Source organism: Pteropus medius, unplaced genomic scaffold, assembly GCF_902729225.1.
Source record: "Pteropus medius unplaced genomic scaffold, Ma_sr-lr_union100, whole genome shotgun sequence".
In the NCBI taxonomy this organism is placed as follows: domain Eukaryota; kingdom Metazoa; phylum Chordata; class Mammalia; order Chiroptera; family Pteropodidae; genus Pteropus; species Pteropus medius.
The window spans coordinates 12,758,719-12,781,901 of NW_024349225.1; the positions used below are offsets into that span (position 1 = coordinate 12,758,719).

At 41.8% G+C, this 23,183-nt stretch overlaps 1 protein-coding gene across 14 annotated transcripts in view; it reads right to left on the minus strand.

Annotated features, from left to right (window-relative positions):
- DNM3 (dynamin 3) overlaps nucleotides 1-23,183 on the minus strand; it is a 374,186-nt gene that overhangs the window by 281,385 nt on the left and 69,618 nt on the right. For all 14 annotated transcript variants that reach the window (XM_039881487.1, XM_039881489.1, XM_039881478.1 and 11 more), the window contains exons 3-4: nucleotides 10,624-10,773; nucleotides 9,310-9,513 (exon numbers count right to left, since the gene is read on the minus strand). In XM_039881487.1, coding sequence (XP_039737421.1) covers nucleotides 9,310-9,513; nucleotides 10,624-10,773 — 354 coding nt within the window. The remainder of the gene's footprint in view (nucleotides 1-9,309; nucleotides 9,514-10,623; nucleotides 10,774-23,183) is intronic.

A 23,183-nucleotide genomic window follows, 5' to 3' on the forward strand; every position in this document is an offset into this window, starting at 1 on the left:
TGCCCACTTCCTCCCCTTGCCAATCCTTTTCATTGTGCCATCTGGAACCAACTTTATTGTCACCAAATTGCTCCAACACACTCGTGCTCTGGTCTAAACAACAGCTCTCATTTCTTCAGCATCATTTAAACCCAGGTCCCTCCCTCACGCCCTCCAGGCAGAGGCTGCGCATTTTCCCAGGCTCCACTGGGCTCTGGGTTGGAGGAAAAGGTGGTGGAGGCTGGTGACGTTTTCTTAGTCCTCAGTGCTGCTCCAAACCCAAACCTTCCACCGTCACACAGAAGCATTTCTTTGCAGCCTGACACTCTCTGGTCAGAGCACCATCTGTTCCTCCTTGTTGCCGTCACCTATCAAATGCCCAGACCCACGCGCGCACACGCGCACAGGGTCGACTGAAGGTCTTAGCGTCGCTCTGTTCCTCACTACCCCTAGTTCCACCATTGTCCAAGCGGCTTCGAAGTACGTGAAATGATGTACCCAGCTCTCTTGACGTATTTCGTTTCTTGACCTCTCCTGCTCGATGACTTTCACCTGCGTGCCATTTTAGCAATTTCCTCCCATGACCACATCCTGGACATTTATAACCTGGACCGGTTCCAGTTATAAATCGTAAACGCTAATATTCTGCTCTCTAACCACAAACTCCCACTCTTCCAATCCCTCCGCTCTCCTGCTGTGAAAAAATGCGTTGCTATTCTTCATTCTCATCCAGAACCCCGTCCCTGAACCATCGCACTGTCCCCAAAACTTACAGGTCCTTTCTGGCTTCGTCTTCTTCCCTTCCTCCAAGGATTGCACAGTCCATCTTTCCAATGACTGTTTTCCCAGCGTTTTCAACTCTTTTGTCTACTTCGTCTTCCATCTAACAGATCCTGCAAAATTCTGACTCAAAAGCAACTCAACTCTTTGCCTCTCCAGCCCTCTCACTGCTGAGTGCTTCTGGGAATCACACAATCCTGAAGCTTGGTGCAGATGGGCTCTGGCCCCAGTGGGGTCCTTCAGTGTTGCCCACTTTCTCCTTCTTCCTTTCCCCACTGTGACTGTTGAAAATACCTTTCTCCTCAAACATCTTACACAACCTGCTTCTCTCCTAATCTCCCTTCCGCCCACCACTCCCGGTTTTGTTCTTACTTCCAACTTAGAAAGATCTAAGTCAACAGGCAACGAATTCTTCAAATGCCTCTCCAGATATCTACAAGTTAAGCACTATCTGCAAGTACTTTCACTCTTGTCTCAGTGGAAAAAATAGTTCTCCTTCTACCCGAGGTACAGAACAAGCACTCAAGAAAATGGAGAGAACGAATTGACGAAGGAAAAAGGAAAGAAAGGAACAGGGAGGAAGAGATGGAGGGAGGGAGGGAAGGATGCCGAAGTCGGCCAGAGAAAATGAGTCTTACAGAAATTTAGAAGGGTTCTGTTTTGGTTTTTTTAATGGTCATATTTTATATAAATAAACTGCCCACAAAATCACTTTATGGATCTGGTTTGGACAGATATTCTGGGGATGGCGTGTGGAATGTTTCTACAGCAACTTTTTAAAAAGCTGCTGCTACGCTGATGGTAACGTTAGAAACTCGTGGTCACATCAGAATTCAGGAGGAAATTTAATTGTATAGGTGACTATTTAATTGTGTTTGTCTTTGAATTTTGAAACAAGAAAGACATGAGAACACAATGGTTCTTTAATACCAAAGTCGTTTTAATTGAATACTTTCACATTGAACAACAACGCAACACATACAAATGTTAATATCATGAGAATTCCTGAGGAAAGGTTCCTATCTCTAAGTTGCAACTAAATTACGAGAAAGAGAGCATATGTTTTATTATGTTCTTGCATATTTTTTTAGACTCTCATAAATAGTATTTCCTTTCCACATTCAAATTTCTACATCCAAACTCCACAAAGAGCAATTCGGGGAAATTTTACCCGTGTTCAAGCAACGTCTTTGCAGTGACCCCCGGTGGCAAAAGGGATGAACATGTCAGTTTTAGTAAGCCACAACTCAAAGGACTTTTTCACACCAATAAAATCTTGATGACAATAACAAGTTCCATAGTCACAGCACATTCGCTTTTGGCGAAGTGCCTTCACATTTTTCTCTTTCATTCCTACTTTTAAAAAGAATTCAAAATATATGTAGATATAGATATGTATATTCATGTTCTAAATTTATTCTCTTTCTTCTCTTTCACAGTAAATTTCACGATAAAGATCGTTTTATCTTTTCCAATAAGAATAGCATATGAAAGAGTATACACTTTTATAAAAAAGGTTTTCATGTAATGAGAACTTTTAAGATCTACTCTCTTAGTAAAAAACCTTTTTTTTAAAGCCCGTAAGATGAATTTTTTGTCATGTTTCCAATTCTGAGTCAAGATACTTTTTATGTATACATAAATCTAGATATTATGATTTATATGTGATATATAGAGATCTAGATATAATTTTAGATATAATCCTAAGATTCAGCATTCATTTTAAAAGCTCAAATGGAAGTTTTCCTGTGTACTCGAGCAAGGCTCTCTAGCAACCTACAAACTAATGTTCTCTGCAAAAATGGGCTGATTTCTGACATACGATTGAACAAATCTCCTTGAATTGTTTATGCATGAAACTCTTAAAACTCTAGTACATACAAGGCAAAACAGCAACAAGAATTCCGTAATTCCCAGACTTTAGAGCATAACATTATGAGGACATATTCCATACACCTCCTGTCAAAGTTCTGATAAGAGGATTGTAAGGGCACGTGTTTCTTCGGCTCTGCTTGTTTTACTGAAGATGAGTACATTGTGGGTGCTCGATTTAAAAGAATGATCGACTGAACAGAACTAAGGCAGAACAATTTTTCAAAGACCACAAACCTTGTGGTTTTAGCCCATGTTCTTAGCACTTTCTCCATTAAAAAAAAAAAAAAAAGATCTAATTGATTCTGAGTCTCATTTATGTTAGAAAAAAGCTCCAAAAAAAAAAAAATCCCTTAAGAAGCGTAGAGCTTCTATAAGCTATACACTAAGTCATTTCTTCTTAAAGTATAAGATATCGTCACACATATGAATGGATTCAATTAATATCAGGTAGGATTTAGGGTCTTGATGCAATTATGTAACATCTATTAACTTTTTAATTTGGACTACTATACAAGCTAAGAATTTCAGGGTAAGATGGGATTCAACTGGAAGAAAAGAACAGCTACAGAGACAGATACACTGTCTAGGAAAATAGGTTTCCTCCGTGGATTGCTCTTATATTTGCATTTTATAAATATATTCATCACATGACGACTGTTGACTCCATGCCTGATGCTCTAAGCTTCTGTTCAATTTAACAGCACCTCCAGCACCTCCACGACCAGACAGAAACGTGGCTGTCTGTTGAATGTCGCCGAAGGTCAGTGAATATCAGTTTACATGACCCCTGGACTTTAACTTTTTCCAGACTAAAAAGGGGGACTTGTCAAAAGCCGAAGCTTGAGGAGGTGGGTTGAACACACCTCCATAAATAAATAAAGAAGTCTGCCCCAAGCTTCATGGTAATTCCCAAATTTCATCTCAAGAGAAAATGGTGCCCTGTTCCCAGCCTGAGGTCTGACGCCCCTCCTGGAGGAAGACCTCTGGTCATGCTAGATTTAGAAATGAAATTCATTTACTATGAAATAAATCACCATGAAAGGAATTTCCAGACACATCAGCCTCCCTAGTGAGGCCTTTGAACAGCCCTGTATTGTGGACGACAAGCCTGACGGGGGATGCTGAAATACTGCTGTGCCCGGAAGATAAAAGGCACAGAGAGAGGCTCTGGGTAATGAACTCATGCTCGAGTAATAAATCAATACCACTGTTGGGCCCGACTCCGCCGCTTTCTAAACAGAAAATGTGAGTGTCACTTTATGACAAACTGCTCGGCTAAGATATAGCAGTATCTATAAAACACGTGGTGTTAGCGTCACCACTAGCCACGCTGAAGAGCAGTGTAAACACAGTGTCTTTATTTATAAGACCATCAGAACCTATCAGGATAGGTGGATGCTACGCCATAATAAATAAACTCAATAGGATAAAAGCTATCGCCCCAACAATCAATCTAAGCAACTAACCGCATCTGTATCCATGTCTTCTGCTCTTCCTATTGTTAAAATGAGGAAACAATCCAATCCTCTCGTATCTGTGGCAAGGACCCCCACAGGTGCCCTGCATTTAGCGCCACCCCCTTAATCAAGGATTTGTCTCATCTGTTTACCCAGTCTTTATCCTGATTCTCCTACATTTATCCCAATTTTCTCTCTCTTCTGGAGCATTCTGATCAGCACTTGAATATTCTATAATAGCTCCCATCTTTCAAAGGCATTCTCTTGATTTTACACCACTACTGTGCCATTTTTCTTTTTATCTCTACAGTGAAACTCGAAAGAGGAGTCTATATTCTCTTTCCATTTCCTCGCATCTAAGTGTCTTTTGAACCTTCTCTGAAAAGACTTTCCTGCCAAACCTCTCGTATCAAGGTCACCAATGACTTTCATGTGCCAAATCCTAGGGTCAAATCTCTACCCTCATCTCCATTACATGAGAACATAAGAGTCTGGTTTAGATATGAAGATTGGCGGGATGATGACTTAGACCAAGTTCAAGGCTGCTTTGCTTCTACTTACTACCCAATCTTCCAGCAGACAGTGGAGAGGATTCATGGGCTAAGGACACAAGTGCCTAAATGGATGCTGTTTCTCAGCTCCTCCCTGGTTCCTCTGAGAGGAGTACTTTAAGTCTAAAGTTGAGTTCGGCCTGTGAGGACAAGGGCAAAAAATATGGGTGCACTGCCTTTCTTGCCGTTAGCTTAGGTGCACCCCTTCGTTACGAAGCAAGCTCAGCCTCACTACCCCATACTTACCAACCCCTGCGGGTCCATTTCTCCTCGTGTCATGGGCTTCCCCACAGTGTCTGAGCAGTAGATTCGGCCTTGACCTACCAAATCCCCGTCCTCGATCTCACAGCAGCATTTGACACAGCTGGTCACAATGTCCTTTGTGAAACCCTCTTTTCAAAACACGGCTTCTGGAATGCCACGTGGGTTCTCTGCCACTTCTCAGCTGCCTCTGCTTCTTCTCCTTCCCCTCACCGGGGCTATTTCCTTGGTCCTCCTTCTCTTCTCTATCTACATTCATCCCCGACATGATTTCAACCCAACTAGTCTCAAGGAATTCGATACTGTCTGAATTAGTTCTCTAGGGCTGTCGCAACAAATTACCACAAACTGGTGGCTTCAAGCAATAGGAACTTACTTTCTCACCATTCTGGAGGCCAGACGCCTAAAATTAAGGTGCCAGCAATGCTGTGATGACTCTCCAAAAAGGCTTTCAAGGAGGGACCTTCCTTGCCTCTTCCAACTTCTGGTGGCTCCTATGGTTCCTTGGCCGCGGTGGCGCAGCTTCGACCTCTGCCTCCGTTCCTCGTGGCCCTCCCTATGTCTCTCTCTCAAATCTCCTCTCTTATCTCTAATAAAGACTGGCCATTGGATCTGGGGTCCATGCTAAATCTAGGATAATTTTATCTCAAGACTCTTAATTACATCTGCAAAGACCTGATTTCTAAATACAAAACACATTCGCAGGTATGGGGGGACGGGCCTTAGACATATCTTTTTTGGGGGTAGAGAGTACCCTTCAACTCACTACTCCACCTCTAGGCTGACATCCCCCAGATTCATAACTCCAGCTTGAAACTCCCTCTCAAATCCCAGGCTCTAGCATCACTACTGAAACATCTCAAATTCTACGTGTCTAATAAAAAACTCTAGACACCCTCCCCCAAACATTTCCTCATCTAATATTCCTAATTGCAGTAAATGGCATCATTTGACCTGCTCCTTTGGTTAAAACTCTTGGAGACATCCTTGCTTCTTTGACTCAGAGCAAATCATCAGTAACCATTGTCAGCTCTACTTTCAAAACACACCTTGACTCTGACAGCTTCTTCCCTCTGTACCTTTACTTTCTTATTCCAAGTCCCATCAGCTCTCTCCCCACCGGGCCTCTTTGAAGAATAATCTGCCCGCTCCTCTTGTAGGCATTTCTCTTCGCAGCAGGCAGACCGACTTGTGAAAACATAAACCGGATCTTCTCTCTCTACACTCAAAGCCCTCCCGTGGCTGCTCACCACCCTTTGAACACAGTTTGGTCTTTGTCGTGGCCAAGGAGACCCCACAGGACCTGGCCCGCCTACCGCTCTGATGGCAGAACCTACGACTCCCTTCCTGTCACTGAGCTCCATCCTCGGTGGCCTTCTTGCTGTTCCTTCACATGTCAAGCTGGTTCCACTCCCAGCCCTTTGTGCCTGCTGTCCTCTGTGCCTGGAATGTTCCACCTCCGGAGAGTGACAGGGCCTGTTCCCTCATTTAGCAGTCTTCTGCTCAAATTCAGCCTCCGCAGGCCATCATCTTTCTAGCAGAGCATTCCCACTCACTCCCTTCCTTTATCCCGTTTCGTTTCTCTGTCAGGACCTGACGTTATATCAACCCGACATTAAAATCATCGTTTGTCTGTCACCTGTCTGTTTCCTTCACTAGAATCTGAGCTCCAAACAGCCAAGCATTTCCCTCTGTTCACCATCGTATCCACGATGCTCAGCATAGTGCCTGCCGTATCGTAGTCCCTCATCAACTACTTGCTGAATAAATGAAGGAGCCACGAGAATGATCTTGTAAAATTAGTTAAAGCAATGTAACTACATTAGAAACTGATACGGAAAGTGAAAATCGCATTAAACCAGTTGAAGATCATTTTCACCGAGAGCTTCTGAGAAATAAGCAAGAAGCGTTCGTGTGAGGATGTAATCATGAACTCTTTCAAAGCAATTCTTTTTCCAGCATTTCTAACATTTGCTCTAGAAGCTCAGTCTTTAAGTTTGTCAACAGATCTGTTTCTTATACAGACTGACGCAGAGATCGTCTAATAAATCTCCGCCTTACAAAAAAAAAGAATTATAAAACGAAACCTAATTCGACATAACTGTAACGATGTTTTACCACGTTTAGTACAACACCTCATCGAGCAGATTTCACTCCAATCGTATAAGACCTAACGCGCGTTCGTGACCACCCCTGAACAAAGTGTTTAAAACACAGCTGGCCTGAGAAAGCTGGAGGATGCTACGGCACGCCTGACCTGTCCGTACGAGAGAGACGTGAGCTCGTATCCCGCTCTGCTACTTACCAGCCGTCTGACTGCGAGCTAACTCCGGAGCCTCTCTCAGTTCCTGCTGCATAAAACTGGGCCATGCCACCTACCTGACAGGATGCTCCTGGCTATATCGTATGACACAGAGTGTGATTACACAACTCACTTCACTTGAATACGTGCTGTGAGCCAAATCACATCCCCTAAAATACGACAAATGTGCATTTCATAAAGCAGTTCCTCTGTCATACCTTTCTCTGGGGACGCCTATGACCTCACGCATTAGAGAAGATGCCATGCAAACATAGAGCTTATTTTTAAAAGCGGCGGAGAGTCACGAAAATAATCAGAAATATGTACTGAGCATCTACTTAGTCCAGAATCCTACGAGGCGGTCCAGCATAGAGAATTTACACCATTGACCACAAACACCCTGCCTGGCTCCACAGATGCCTCGTGAATGTCGCTGAACGACAAATTAATTTTTTAGCTAACAAAGGCGGTGACGGGATCCTTGACGTATCTGAGCGGAAATTCTAAGTAGCTGGAGGAGGCGCTCCTGAGAGGGCCCCCCGGCGTCGCCACGGTGAGTCTGCGCCCGGAGTCCCAGTCTGTCCTCTCACTCCGGGTCTGGGAACGGCAGCGGGCACAGGGCCCTAAACGCACGCAGCCACGCCAAGCACAACCTCCCCTCGCGCCGGCCCAGCCCCATCCCAGCTAAGGTCTTCTTCCGCCTACAGTTAAGCTGGCAATTTGCAGGTGAATCTGAAACTATGTTTATGCTGCATGATTAAAATATTCAAAATAATTCTATTGCAGTTCTAAGTGTTATCAAGCCTCGTTAATTCCGATTAGAGTAGGCAGCAGTTTGGATTACAGGAAGCTACCGATTTTTTTTTACCGGATTATTACCACTATAAATTATGGACAATAAATAAATAACGAAGCAGTGTCCTTTGAATCCTTTCCTAAGGAAAATAATTGCTAGCATCTGGTTAGCCGTTTAGAGTTAAAATTATCTTCACGGATAAATTTATCTTATTTAATTATCATAGCAGCCTTTTGAGATAAGGTTTATTACGATTTCATTTCATTTTAGCGATGAGGTAATAAGGTTCAAAGAAGTGAAAGAACTTGCCCGAGGATGTAGAACCAGGAAGCGACGGATCTGCCTCCAAACCCTGTGGTCTTTCCCTAATACCGTTTCATAATAAAGTGACTCGTGGAGGACTACTCAGGGGACACAGAGCGCGACCACAAACGCACCGTGTGGCTGCAGGCACGTTATTCAACACTGTACGTCACCCGAATAGACTTCCTCACCCCAAAACAGGACCTCACCCCAACCGACCTCACGTTACGCCGGTGAAACCAAAACCAAAGCCTGTAGGAGCACATTGAAAAGTTAGGGCCACGCTACAGGGGAGAATAGACGGAAGACATTATATAATTCTGATGACCAGGAGTTTTAAACTTTTAAATAGTACAGCCGTTCCTCTTGAAGTTTTCCTAAAAATTCTCATTTAGTCGGTAAAAACATTTTTCACAAATCATGCAAAAGATAAGCTTGGGCTTTGTCTAGTCTCAAATTTGTGACATTCTATATATACTGAGAGAATGAATAATTCATCATGAAACTTGCGTTAATATAAAATGTACATAAATATTTCCCAGCATTGTAGTAATATTTATTTTGTAAAAGCTTCTATTTTGAATATCATTAGGCAAATAATTTAATATTAATTTATCGACATAAACTGCCTTCCCAAGTATATATTTAAATACACCAAGTCCAGCTCAGGTGAAAATGGCCTGAATTTGGTACAAAGTGCAGACTAAGGGGACTGTCTGAATTCTACACCCGAAATTTTACTGACTTTAAAGTAAGTAGTTCAGGAAGATTAGAAATGTCTATTTTCTTAGATCTCCTTAATCTTACATTTATTTACATAGGTTTAGACTACATTTTCTACTTATTTTTCTTTCGGTGTCTTAACTAAAAAAGCTCTAACAATATCAACGACGGCTAATTTACTTAATAATGAACTCAAGTTATGAGAATTTGTGTTACCTTAAAACATACCCAACTCCGGTATTTCCCACGAATTCCCTTCCATCTTCGGGGCCGCAAACTCACCTTGAGGATCCACATCTTTAGCTAGCTTCAGCGCGTCTGAGTTTGCGAGATCGGTGTTGGCTGGGGTGACAGCTAAAATCAGACAGTTCTCCCGCGTGATGAACTGCATAATCATTTCTCTGATCTGATGCTCGATGTCGGCTGGCTGGTCCCCCACGGGCACTTTCGTAATTCCAGGTAGGTCGATAAGGGTTAGATTTAACACTATGTGGGAAAGAAAAAAAAAAAAGTCTCACAGCCACCTTCAATGCTAAAAGATATCCACAATGCGGAATCATCTGTCACTTTAGTGACAATAAAACAAGATCGGCCTTATATACTGTAAATCTGAATAACCCCGATTCATGCATGTAGAATAGAAAGAATACAAAATGGCTTTGCAATTTTTCTCTATTTCTATGCTATACAACGATTGTGCTATGCCAAATGATCGTTGTAACACGATTTCAAAGGCAGTGATTTGCACGCCTAACAGTTTTCCCAGAGGACTGTCATATCCACGCCTACGGACTCATAATCAAAGCACTGAACATTACGCATATGTGCTGTCTGCCAGTCTCGTACAGCACATGGCCTTCACAGGGGTAAGTTCTCAGGGCCAGACGTGTGCTTCCCTTCAAGCCCATCGTATGTGATTTACAGAGATTAACCACTTAGCCTATCAGAGAGCTGTGTGAGCTACACGGCCAGCCTCACGGAGCAGGAAACACCCCCCGACTCAGTGTTGGCACCGAGTCTTCTTAGGATGTCATAACTGACCTTGTGTCATTCATGCTCTGTTTGAAAAGCAATAGAGCTGGATAAAATCTGCCTCGCTAAAAATATAGTCAGAATTGAGACTATTCCACATCACACACCATGACTGCTTATCTAAATTCTAAGTTGCTGCTGATAGTCTGGAAAACAAAGCACAGCTGAATCCTCAGGAAGAGAATAAATAAGGCTGCAAAAAAATCCGATAGGCGAAGACGCAACCACAAGACCACGACCTCTAAGGTTTTGGCAAAGACTGAAGATATTAAAAATGGACGTTTTCATGCATACCTCTTTCGGATTTACAGTAAACATAAAAGAAATGTTTTTAATGACTTACTCAATTCTGATCTTTTGAAAAGTCATTTCCTCCTGCCTCCCCATAAAAATAAATACTCGAGCTCTTTGGGATATATCGCTTACGGTAGTATCCAAACATTGCCCTAGAAATGCGGTACTTTTTTTGAGAGAACAAACTATCTTCCATACAAATAATGCATATTAATTAATGTGCTAAAACATTTTGAGGGTAAGAATTTGGAATTTTGTTATTTAACTCACCGTGTGGGGAATAGACTCGTAAATTAATGGGTATGGAGGAAATGCCTTTATTCACTCCGGTCACTCGATCTGTTTCGGCTTCAATCTCATGGCGAACTTCGTCAAAATCTGTAAATTTTTTCCCTTTGCAATGTAGAAATTCAGCATATTCTACAAAAGACAAATTAACACAACCTAAAATTCACGCGCTCTTGCAATAATTATAAGGAAACAATGTTTCTTTAATTACAAGTCACGGTGTCCAATATTGTCTCTTAAACCATCGAAATGAGAAAACACAGCAGCTACTAAGAAGCACAGTTAATACTTTAGAAACACTAAAGGTACTTACTACAAATGCTAAGGACGCTAGATCTGCTAATTTTCAGATAAGCGCTTAAGGTCAATAAGTAGTCCTTAAGCCATCTTGCCTATTAAATAATCTGAAGAGAAATGTGGTCCTCCAAATGATAAAACATACAACAACATTTGACTGTCAAAGAAGTTAGATCTAGGGTATGCACAAAACCTGCCTACGAACCCTATGAGCATGTCCTTTTCAACATCGCCACTTTATTATGATGAAATGCTAAGTTATATCAATATAGGTTCAAAAGGCAAGCATATGTAGAAACAAAGGTTGCTTAATTCTTTAAAGAAAAATAATATACAGAATATTTTAGCTTTACGATATACTGTTCAAAAAAACTACACCAAGGAAAAACTCTAAAATAACTATACAATAAGCAGAAAATTCATTATTTAAATTTCAGTAACATCCTAGTAACTGTTGACTATCAATTTCTATAGCTTCTTCCAGAGATATCAGGCGTATAATAAACAACACAACTCATAAAGGAAGTTGAAACTATTGAGCCTAAAAAATGTATTATAATTTTAACAAGGGGACCAGTCTTAAACATTTTAGTTTCTCCAATAACTAGTTGCACAATTGCTCTACCTGATTTAGACCAAGGCTAAGAGTCTTGGGCCCAGATACTAGCCGAGATTATTGGTGGCCTTTCTACCATTCCCGACCATACACATGTAACCTTCACCCACTATGGCAAGGCCAATAGGGGGACAACTGTAAGATGTGGTCCCCTGTCTTCAAGTAGCTTAGCAGCGGCTTGGGAGCTAAAGATTATGTCACAGAGGAAAAAGTTAACACAGGCAGCAAGAAATAAGTGCTGATGTGCATTTAAAATGAAAGGAAAGGTAGAGCCAGTAGAGATGATGGCTTCAAGCTACAGTGAGAAAGGGCCACCAAATCTGGGGCAGGCTGTCATCCAGCCTCTGCTTGGACCCAGCCACTGACGAGAAGCTGGGGCTTCGATCTCTGTGGAAATGGTTGTTAACACTGGTATGGAATTCACTGGCTTATCATATTCCATTGGTCCAACTTTTGCCCCCTAGAGCTACTCAAGCACAGTCCCCCTCCACGTGAAAAGGCCGGGACTGGCCTGGGTGCCACCTTCCTGGACCTCCCTCACCAACTGCCCTGCTGATCTGATCCCGGCTCTGGCCTCCTGTGGCAGTGCAGCTGCCAGGCCCCGGCCCAGCCACCCAGGGCTGGAAAGGTCACAAGCTCCTGAAGTGGACCGGCCAGCTTCCGCTTTAATTTACTAAGAGCTGTAATGACCAATTTTTCAAAACTTTAACTGACAGAGGATTTATTTAATTTCTGTTTTTCCTGTCAATGTGCATGGGTGTAAATATTTGTCTATCTTTGTTTCTCCACATAATTACATGTGCACTTTCTGGAAAATGGCAAGCTAAGACTCTAAAAGCTCATTCCTCAATGGTAGAAGTACACACAGCACCGACGTGTCACTAGGCCTCAGAATCTGGTCTCAAGAGATTGCCGCATCATTTGACGTGCTCTGTTTTGATTGGAACATAAATTCTCAGAAGATGGAATCTATCTTTACCCACAGAAAACAAAAAGTAATAAGTAAAAACAAGTCAAATAATTTAGAAGATAAGAAATTGTACTTTTTAACTCAATATAGTTTGTGGAAAACGCACACTTGAGGATTTACGGCTACCATAATTATTACTTTCTTAGAATTAATGAGCATTGAATCGAGGCTACGCTTCGATCAATAATTCAAGTAACACAATTGTGGCTTCTCTTGTGGCCACTAGATGGCGCCGACTTGCTTTCTCCGTTGGAAACTCATGCCCTTCAAGAAGGTTGTAAAAGATGCCATTTGTAAATTAGATTTAAATGCATCCTGGACTCCCGAAAATGCGTTTAACTTAAAACTGAGAGTGTAGAATTGCGCAGGCCCGTCTCAAACCTTTGTGTCTTTTTAAGGATAAGGTCTCTAGGAATTCAGATAGATGTAGGGACGTATGCATTCATATATTTATTCGACTAATGTTTATTGAGCTCCTTCTTGCTCCTTCTCTCTGTTTTAGAAATTGGGGATGTAGCAGAGGGTAAAAAATAAGTCTCTAGCCTCATGAAGCTTAAATTATAGAGAGAAGAAACAGTAAACAATGTGTGTGTCAGATAAGCGCTATGAAGAAAATTAAACAGTTATGGGGATATTAAACGCTGGGGGAAATGGGGCACTTTGATATATGCTGTGGTTGAGAAAGGCTTCTCAGATATGATAAAGTGACATTCGAGCCAAGACTCAGGAAGGGATGGGAACGAGCCATGCTTTTACATAAAAGCACCCCGGCAGAGTGCCTGAGGCTGACGTGCGCTTGGCACACTGGAGAAAAGCGAGGGGGCCAGTGTGCCAGCAGCACGGGGCACGAAGAGGAAGGAAGTGTGAGCTGAGGTCGGGGCTGTGGCACAGACCTGGATTGTGTAGGGGCGACAGGACATGTTAAGGACTTTGATTTTACTCTGAGTAAAAGGTAGACCACTTGAAGGGTTTGGGATAGAAGAGCATGATATGACCCAGGCTTGAAATAAATAACTGTGGCTGCTGTGTTGAGAATGGACAATGAAGAGAAAGAGAGGAAGCTGGCTATTGGGATGATGGAGGTGAGAGATGATGGGGCTTGGACCAGGGTAGCAGCAGCAGAAGATGTGGTTCAATTCTAATGTATTTGAAGAAAAAGATGGATGAAAGGTGGGATATGGGAGAAAGAGAGAGGTCAGGAGAACTTCAAGGAGTTTTTGACTTCGGCAAGGGGAAGAATTTTGAAATAGAAAAGACTGAAAGGAAGAGGTTGGAGGGATGGGAGTCGGGAATCAGGAGTCTAGTTAGGGACCTAGGAAGCTTGCAGTGCCCATACGCACCCACAGAATCACTGTGAAGGCCAAGGGCTACACGGCTGCAGGAGATATCGTCCGCATTCAGTCATCTGTTAGGTGGAGGTTTGTCTGAAACTTCCAGAAGATGGCAGTCGAGTGCTTGAGGAAAAGGGCAGCTTTTTCTAATTAGCACAAAAATGCCTTCAGGGCTGGGCATGTGAGAGTCTCATCTAGGGAGAAGTCTAAGCTAGAAACGTATATATTTGGAATTCATTAAAGTCAGCCAAGTAGATGAGGCCACTAAGTGAGAGGGAGATAGGGAAGAGGTCACGGCAGCAGAACCTGGGTTTTCTAATGTTTAGAGGTGATAAGATGGAGGTTGAGCAAGAGTGGTCAAGAAGATAGGAGAGCACCCAAAGCCAAGAGGGTGCTTCGCGAAGGGGGGAGACCTTCCACTCCAGCTGATACTGTTGTCACGTCAGGCAGGACGAGAACTAAGACCGAACCACAGAATCAGGCAATTTGAGGGTCCTTCGGGAGGTTGACAAGAGCTATTACAGTGGAGGTGGGCGGGTGGTAGCCTGCTTGGAATAGATTTAAGAGCGAACGGGAGGAGAGGAAGTAGAGACTGATTGGAGAGAATTCTTTCGAGGAGTTCTGTTGTAGAGAGGAGGAGGAGGGCAGCTAGAGAGGGATGGGAAGTCAGGGAGGGTTTTACAAAGATGGGGGAACTAACAGCATGTTCATAGGCTGGTGGTATGAATCCAGCACTAGGGGGAAGGAGACGATGCAGAAATGAGAATGGACAAGTGCTGAGCGATGTCTTAAGGAAGACAGGACAGGAGGCATTGGACAGGAAGATGCCAGCCAATCCACGGAACAGGAGGAAACAGGACGCCAAGCACTGATGAGACAAAGCAGGGGGAAGTGACCTTGGTGAGAGCATGTGAAATTCATCAGGTGACAGTTAGGGTTTCTTGTATTTATCTAAAAACTTCTCTATATATTCTCACTGCTTAGACCCTACAAATACTATTATTTCTACCACAAAATACATCACAACCATACACACGTGCACACACACACACACTCATTGAGTGATCCTAGATGAGTGACCTAAGAGGAAGGGGAGCAGGGATGTCACCTTGGGTCTAATCTATGTCCATCACTGGGATTCAAACCTCCTGGCAAATCAGAAGAACTAACAGGACAGCGGGATGTTGTGATGTATAATAACAAATATGTATTTGGCCTTCATCCCAGTTCCTGGCACAGAGTTCCCAAAACCCTTGGAATTTCCTAAGTGAGGAGAGATAATGGTCTTTTGTTATGTGAATAGGGTGACTTTTGGAAATCACCTAAGGAAGGAGGCTGGTTGCCAGGAGAACCGACCTTATGATTGGGGGGTTGGAACTTTCAGTCTCAGCAACCACCCCCACTCCCAGGGAGGGGAGAGAGTCTGGAGATCAAGTTCAATTGCCAGTGGCCAATGACTTAATCAATAATGCCTATACAATGAAGCCTCCATAAAAACCCAAAAGAGCAGAGTTCAGAAAGTTTCCAGGTTGGCAAACGCATGGACATGAGTGGCATGCCAGGAGAGGGCCTGGAAGCTCTGCGTCCCTTCCCACACACCGCGCCCTGTGCATCTCTTCCATCTGGCTGTTCCTGAGTTGTATCCTTTTAAAATAAATTGGCAGTCTAGTAAATATAATGTTTTTCTGAGTTTTGTGAGCCATTTTAGCAAATTAATGGAACCTGAGAAGGAGGGTGTGGGAACCTCTGACTTACAATCCGTCATTCAGAAGTACGGGTAACAAACTGGGTTTGCAGCTGGCATTCTGAGTTGGAAGGGATCGACTGGAACCTCCAATTTGTATCCAGTCAGTCAGAAGCCCAGGTAATGGCCTGGGCTTATGACTGGTGGCTGAAATCGGGGTGGGGCGCAGGGGCAGGGGTGGGGCACAGGGACAGTCTGGCAAGACTGAGTCCTCAACCTGAGGAATCTCATGCTGCCTATGTCAGAATTGAGCTGCATTGCAGGACAACCACCTGGTGTCCAAGAATTGCTTGTTGGTAAAAGGAACACCCCAGGACCCCACCACAGTGAAATTGGGTACCGGAACTTAAAGAGGCAGGAGCTACAAAATCCTTTTTCTATGGTCCCAAAGAGCCTCCTGAGAAGTCATTCATCCTTCAGAATAGGCTGAACTAGCTGATCAATAACTAGGCTTTTTAAGAGCTAACAAATGTGCATCTTCTGAGACTTTTAGACTATGGTAAATGAATACGTCTGAAGGTCTAACGAATCTCATCTACGGGTTCTAAGATATCTTTCCCACAGAAAGGGACAGTCTCCAGTGGCACAAGCTCTCTTGGTACGTTCTTGGTGTTCCTTTCATTCTAAATGCTTGGTAGTTGGCCACATGAAATGATGCTTTTTCAGACAATTCCAGGCTTCCATCCGGGATCAATCTAAATAGTAATTAAATTTCTTAGGCACAAGTTCGTATAAAAGATGTTGGCTATGTGCATATAAGCACGGAAACCCTGATAATGCATCCATGAAATTCTATTTCGTATCACTATAACCTGTCTTCCTGAAATTCATGTATGTTTTCAGTTTTACAAAATAAGATTCTTAGTTTTAAAAATCTTTCCTGTTTCCTCAATGTTAAAAATAACCTACACTGGAAGCGAAGATTAAGATACATTTATATATCAAAGAATGATTTGGTGGGGGGAAGAGGGTATTTAAAAATCAGAGCTATCACTCTATTTCATTTTTATTTCCCTGTAAAACGTTTTAGCACTGTCATTTCTACTGATCGTGAAAAACAAATGACTCTGGGTTAAACAACTGACAAATTGTTTGAGAGAAGGATGATGTGGTTTATGCCTGGGCAACGTTCCAATCATCTGTGAAAAGCACAGCATGACCATAAGAATTTAAATATTTCCAAGATGCCCCTTCCATGGGGAAAAACATGCATATGTTTCAATTAATCAAGGTTAAGCGGAAAGGAATAATTAAGGAGCACATGCATGTAACCTCTTGCCAGCTTTTAGTCTGAGAACTGGAATCTCCAATACTTTTTAGCTGGAGTCTCGTTTCTGAAACGTTTTAATAGCAGTGTTGTGTAAGCACAGGGCTCACAATGAAAATAGAATGCATGAGCTACACAAACAGGGAACTGTTTCCACTGCAACGAGCTGGATTCACTGGCTGTAAAAGCATCTAGGTATGACTACAGTGAAAAACACGCTTCCTCAAAGGCAGAGGCTACATTTGACCCAGCTGTGTTTCCCTGATGCCTAGCATACTTAAAGAACATCTGTAGATTTCTTCCTTCTTTAAAGCAGTCCACTGTGCCTATCATCGAGCAACAGATTTTGAAAAACAAAATGAGCCTTCGCGTCATTCCAAATTGAAGGCAAGATCCTAGAACTGTGGTCGAGTAAGAAGCAGGGCGAGGCGGATATGAATTATATAGGCCCGGATATGAGGCAGAACGCAGTTGTGTCACGGAGGGAAACAGGGAAAGTCTAGCAATCAGAAAAAAAAAAGAAGAAGAAGAAGAAGAGGAAATCTAAGGAAGCAAACAATTAAGCCGAGCGGGAAGCCCAGCGGAGGCTGAAAAATAGAGGTCTCGGTGGGAGGGTCGAGGACAGTGGGGTGGGCGTAAGGAGGCCCAGGGACAAAAGCAGACGCCAGGCAGGGACGACGGTTTGAGTCATGGCTCTGGGACTCCTTGAGCAGAGCAGGAGATCGAAACAGGACTTCAGGCCCACGTGAGCCAGACGGTACCAGGCAGAAAACCAAGACTCAAGCTGGGTCAGAGAATGGAAGGTAGCGGCTTTTCCTAGCGTACAAGGCCAAAGCCACTTACAGGGACCTCGGAGTGAAGACAGATTAATATCAATGCCGTCCCGATGGCTTCGGAGTTTTCTAAGGGCAAGGCTGGTTCAGAAGCCCCCACGGCTGAGCCCACATGTGAGGACTCCGTGGCCCCAGATGACTGGAGTGACGCTGGCAGACAGGACCAAGGCCAGCATTTGACAGACATCCCCCCAGCAGTGAGGGGTTTGTACAGAACCGTCTATGACAAGTATCCAAAATAACAACCAGAGAATCAGCAGCTACGATACCGGCACAGCTTGACTTACTCCCATATTTTTTCACAGGAGCTCAAAGAGCATAAAAAAAAAACATCGGAAGAAAATGTAACTTTGGGTGGTGAACACACAATGCAAGATACGTATTGACGTATTATTGATGTACACTCGAAACCTACTTGATTTTATTAACTAATGTCACCCCAATCATTTTAATTAAAAAATAAATAAAAAATAAAATAAAACGTGCACACACACGAAAATCAACTCTATTTCATACTCGTATAGTTTCCATGTAAAACACGATCAAGACATAAACATATTCCAAACACTGAAGCCAAATGATAAGATGATCAAGCACTTGGCCGGAACTGTAAAGTGGATAATTTATTCTAAGTCTCAGCAGCTTCTGACATGATTGTCCTCCTCTCCCTGGGAACGTTATTTTCTGCCAACTCCCACCCATTACTCCAGCTTTCCTGATTTTCTCCCCCTCACCGATGGCTCCTTCTCCACGCTCTTTGCTCACAGTTCCTTCTCTTCTCTTCCACACTCTAAATCCCCACTAGACTTCCTGGAGACCTGCTTCTTCTCTCCATCATCCCTTCTCTCTTTCATCTCATCTCATCTATTTGCCTTGAAAACATTGTGTACACACACACGCTCACACACACACACACACACACAAACGTATGCCCCCAAATTCACATCTCAAGCACTCACCGTCCCCCAAACCCTAGAATTAAACAATTATATCTGATTCTAATTGACATTTCTACTTGGATGTCTAATAAATATCTCAAAACGTGCAGGTTCAAAACCAACCTTTTAACTCCCCTCCCCGCCCCCCATCACCCACGCCGGCTCCTCCTCCAAGTCTTCCTCAACCCCGATTACTGACACTACCACTGAGCCAGGGGCTCAGCCCACACGAAACCAGAGCTGCTTCTGCATCTTCTTCCCCTCAGCTCTCCCAGACATCTCACCCCTGGTACTGGGGCCTCCTCCTAGCTGGACTCTCCTAAAAGCATCCTAACCCATCTTCCTGATTCTACTCGTCCCACTGAATCATTCTTCACCCAGCAGCTGGAGGGACCTTTATAAAACACAAATCAGATCATCTCTCTCCTCTTGTTAAAACCTTTTATTGGTTTTCCAGTGCAGTAAGAAAAACCCGAATTCCTCACCCCGGCCTACAAAGTCCTGGACCATCTGACCCCCATCTACCTCTATCTCTAACACTATCTCTACCTTCTATGCTCATGTGGCTTTAGCTACAAAGGCCTCCAAGAAAAGAGTGCTCTTCAAGCCTGTTCCCACCTCGGGCCTCTCCACCAGCTGCCCCTCTGCTGGAATGCCCCCGTCCCAGACCTCTGCCTGTGTGGCTCCTTCCTGCCATTTACTTCTCATTCAAAATAGCACCTCCTTAGGAGAGACTTCTCTGCATGGGAAAGAAAAGTAGCAGCTCGCTCACGCTCTTATCATGTCATCCACTTTCTTTTCTTCGGTGCACATAATCACTATCTTAACTTTTTCCATCTTCACCCACTGGAATATAAGCTCCCAGAGGACCACGACCATTTTCTGCTATACTCCCAGTGCCTAAAACAATGAATTGCATCTATCAGGCACTCAATAATTATCTGTTGAATTAAAGAACAAATAAATGACTGCATAAATAAGTGAATGAGTCAACAAAGAAACACTGCAGGATGCTTGGGGTTTGTAGGTATGAGAAGAAAATGATCATAAACATGGCTTTTGATAGACTGAGTTTGAGACACCTTTGAAGAACCCAAGTAGAGAGAGTTTCAAGCAGTCAGTTGTAAATAAGAGTCTAGAGTTTAGCCCAGGAGCTACAAATGAAAGAGTCCATGATAAAGAAGAGAGAATGCCTAACGGAGAATATGGAATAACAGAAAAAGAGCCTTGGATAGGTGCAAACCTTAAAGGCCAGGGAAAAGTCAGTGCATCAGGAAAAGCGGAAAGAGAGGCCAAAGAGATAGAGGGAAAACCAGTAGTATCTGGCATCACGGAAGCCAAAAGAACAGTGTTTCAAGAGGGAGAAAGTAATTGACAGTGTTAAAAGCTGTTGAAAGGGCAAGGAACTACTAACGAACGGCTGCTGGAATTCAGAGAAACTGGGTATGTATTATGCAGCTTCCTGTCTCCTTAAACAATGTTCATATACAATTTCAATATTTCTTATTATTTCGATGATTTTTGCTATACTTTGTTTACTTAAAAATTGTTCTTCAAAAAAATTGTTTTATCTTTTTTATGCTTGTTTTCCTTGAGTCTCTTCTCCTGCTATGAGGTTTACGGCTGTCATTTCTTGCTGTTGGCAATGCATCTGTTTATAAGCCATATTCCCATTCTCTCTCAAGCTTTATATTTTATTCTAATCTAAAAAGTCCAATAATCCAGTGTGTATGGTCTGAGTCTAAAATAGAACTGGAAACACCCAGAGTGAAAAACCTTGCAATGCATGAGCTTCAGATCACGGACTTTGTAATATTAATTTTGGCTACCCAAGCCTCTTTGTGCTTCCTCTTGATAATCAGCTAAGTTCGGAAACTGAAAATAAAAAAGAGGTTTTTAAATAACTGAGTTATTACAATATTATTTTTAAATAATTGAATGTACAAATTCAGAAACACCAAATGATTCAATGTCATTTCTTGTTCTGATGAGACAAAAAAGGTGATCTGCCCATACAAATCCGTAGAAGTAATTAAAAGTGAAATGACTTGACTAGATTTTGTTATGAAAATCTAAGTTATAAGATTTCAATTCGAAAATATACAATAGAAAGTCTAAGACTTGCAAAATCTTATACACAAGGAATGAAGTTTATAAATGAGATTTAAGTGGTGATCATATCAAAGCTACGAGTATATAAATACATGACCAAAAATAAATAAATAAATATATATATATATATATATATATATATATATATATATATATATATTCTCAAAAAAAGCATTAGAGCTACAATATGAATTGCTGGATACTTTATAATATCTTAACTGCTTGGTCAAAAACAACTTTTCTATCAGGATGTGCTTTTATGTACAAGCTGTCAGCAACACTATTCCATCTAAATATTTTAACAAGATCTTAGTCTAGTTGGTAAGCTCCTCAAATGTCTTCCTGACAAATTGTTGAAGGTCATTATCAGCTGGAAACAGAGCCAGCTTAACTTTTGTATATGATGAAAGCTATAAATGAAAATTCATTTTTACACATAAATATTCAAATTTTCCAATAATGTTTTTGAAAACATTACCTTTTCCACTAAATCGCCTTTACATCTTTATTAGTTATCTATCTATGGGTCTATTTTTTAACTCTATTCTGTCCCATTGGTTTATTTGTCTATCTTTATTCCAATGCCATACTACCTTGATATATTCAGTGTTAAAATCAGGTAAAATTCATTCTCCAAATTTTTTTTTTAAGTTGTTTTGATTATTCTGGATCTTTGCGTTTCTTGTCAATTTTAGAACCTTGCCAATTTCTACAAAATAATTTAATTTTTGAATCTTTATCTAAAGTATTCTTTGCAATACACTGAAAAGGTTTCTTCCTCTGGCCCAAGTCTGCTCAGACACACAGACACACACAGACAGACACAGACACACACACAGACACACACAGACACACACACACCCTTATGTGTGAACAAGCATCTTTAGCTAAAGCATAAGAGTTTTCTCCTGAATGACTATTCTGCTAAATGCATTAAAACTTAATAAAATTACAGATTCTTACAACTGGGAGGTATATCTCCTCTAAACTCTGTTTCATTAGAGCAATCACTTCAGTGTTGTTTGGGGCCATATAATAATATTTATTTATGGCCCAAGCACTGTCTAACTAGTCAGTACGGTATAGCTTGCTAATTAGAATACATATTGTTGCAACAGAATTCTGAACAAATAAAAATAAAGATTTTATCTTGAATATGTGAAAATTCTTGGGCATGATTCACAACTGATTGCATAAAACTAAAATGCAAAGTAACTTCCTCTTATATGGTGTCTTTGCTTGATAAATGACTCAGACAATAGAGTCAATTCAACCATTTCTTGAAAACTTTTTTAAAGGGAAGAAAGAAAAAGAAAAACTAAAAATTGTTCTTCGTATGAAGAAAACTAAATTCAATAGAACATATCAACTAGTATATGAATTATTTAAATGTAGATACATAAATTTAAAATACTTTTAAGTTCTCCTTTAAGTGATTTTTGTTTTTAACTCCAGGTAATTCTTATAAGAACATCCAGCACTTGGGAAAACTCAGTGCATTATGTGGTCAGTTTAAATGATGCCAACAGAAATGTACTTATAAAAAATAAAGTAAGTTCTGATCTGAAACCAGTACTACGTTTTTTCAACTCAATCTGCATGTACATTAATACAATAGCTTAGCTACAATAGTCACCAATTATCTCAATAGGCACTTGATTAGCAGAAAACTCACAAGGACACTTGCCTCTTTTAAAGGGGCTCAAATGGAGGTAATCAATTACTTCTGCAAAATAAATAAGATGATAGGAGTTAGAAAAAGGACAATCAGTGAAAAATACATGCGATATAAATCACCTTGCTTGAAAAACAAGTGACTCATTTTAGAGGGTCCTCAGACAACGCTATCATCAGTGAAAAACGCAGTCTCCAGAACAACGTATTAAGCACTTGCTCGTCCAAATGCCATCTTACTAAAAGCTGATTTGAAAATATGCTCTGTGATTTGATAACCCCTCTTTGGTTTCATAAACTAGAAGAGTGGGTCCAAAATGTCTGCATCCTTCCTCTTTGGACGGGAAAACGTACATGTAAATCACCCCTAAAGTAAAGTGGGCTTCCCTCAGTAACGTCCCTGCAAAGTCGGCCAGGCCTGTACAGGACTCCATGGTCACGAACATGAGCAATCAAGACCATGGAGTCACACTTGCATTTAAAGGTTCTGCCATTTCTTCATCATGTGACCTGGAAAGCCATCTAACTGGCTCAGGCCTCAGTTCCCTCCTCTGCAAATGGTGTCTCTTTTATAGGTTGCTGGGAGGACAAGAGCATGGCCATGTCTACTTCTGTCATCGAAGTACCTCCAGTGACTAGTTACACAGGCTCGACAAACTGGTATTACATCAAAAAATAAATGAATGAAAGCATCGAACACACAGTGAGCCCTTAATTTTCAAAATAATCAAAGAAACTTTAAATAAATACTTAACAGGTA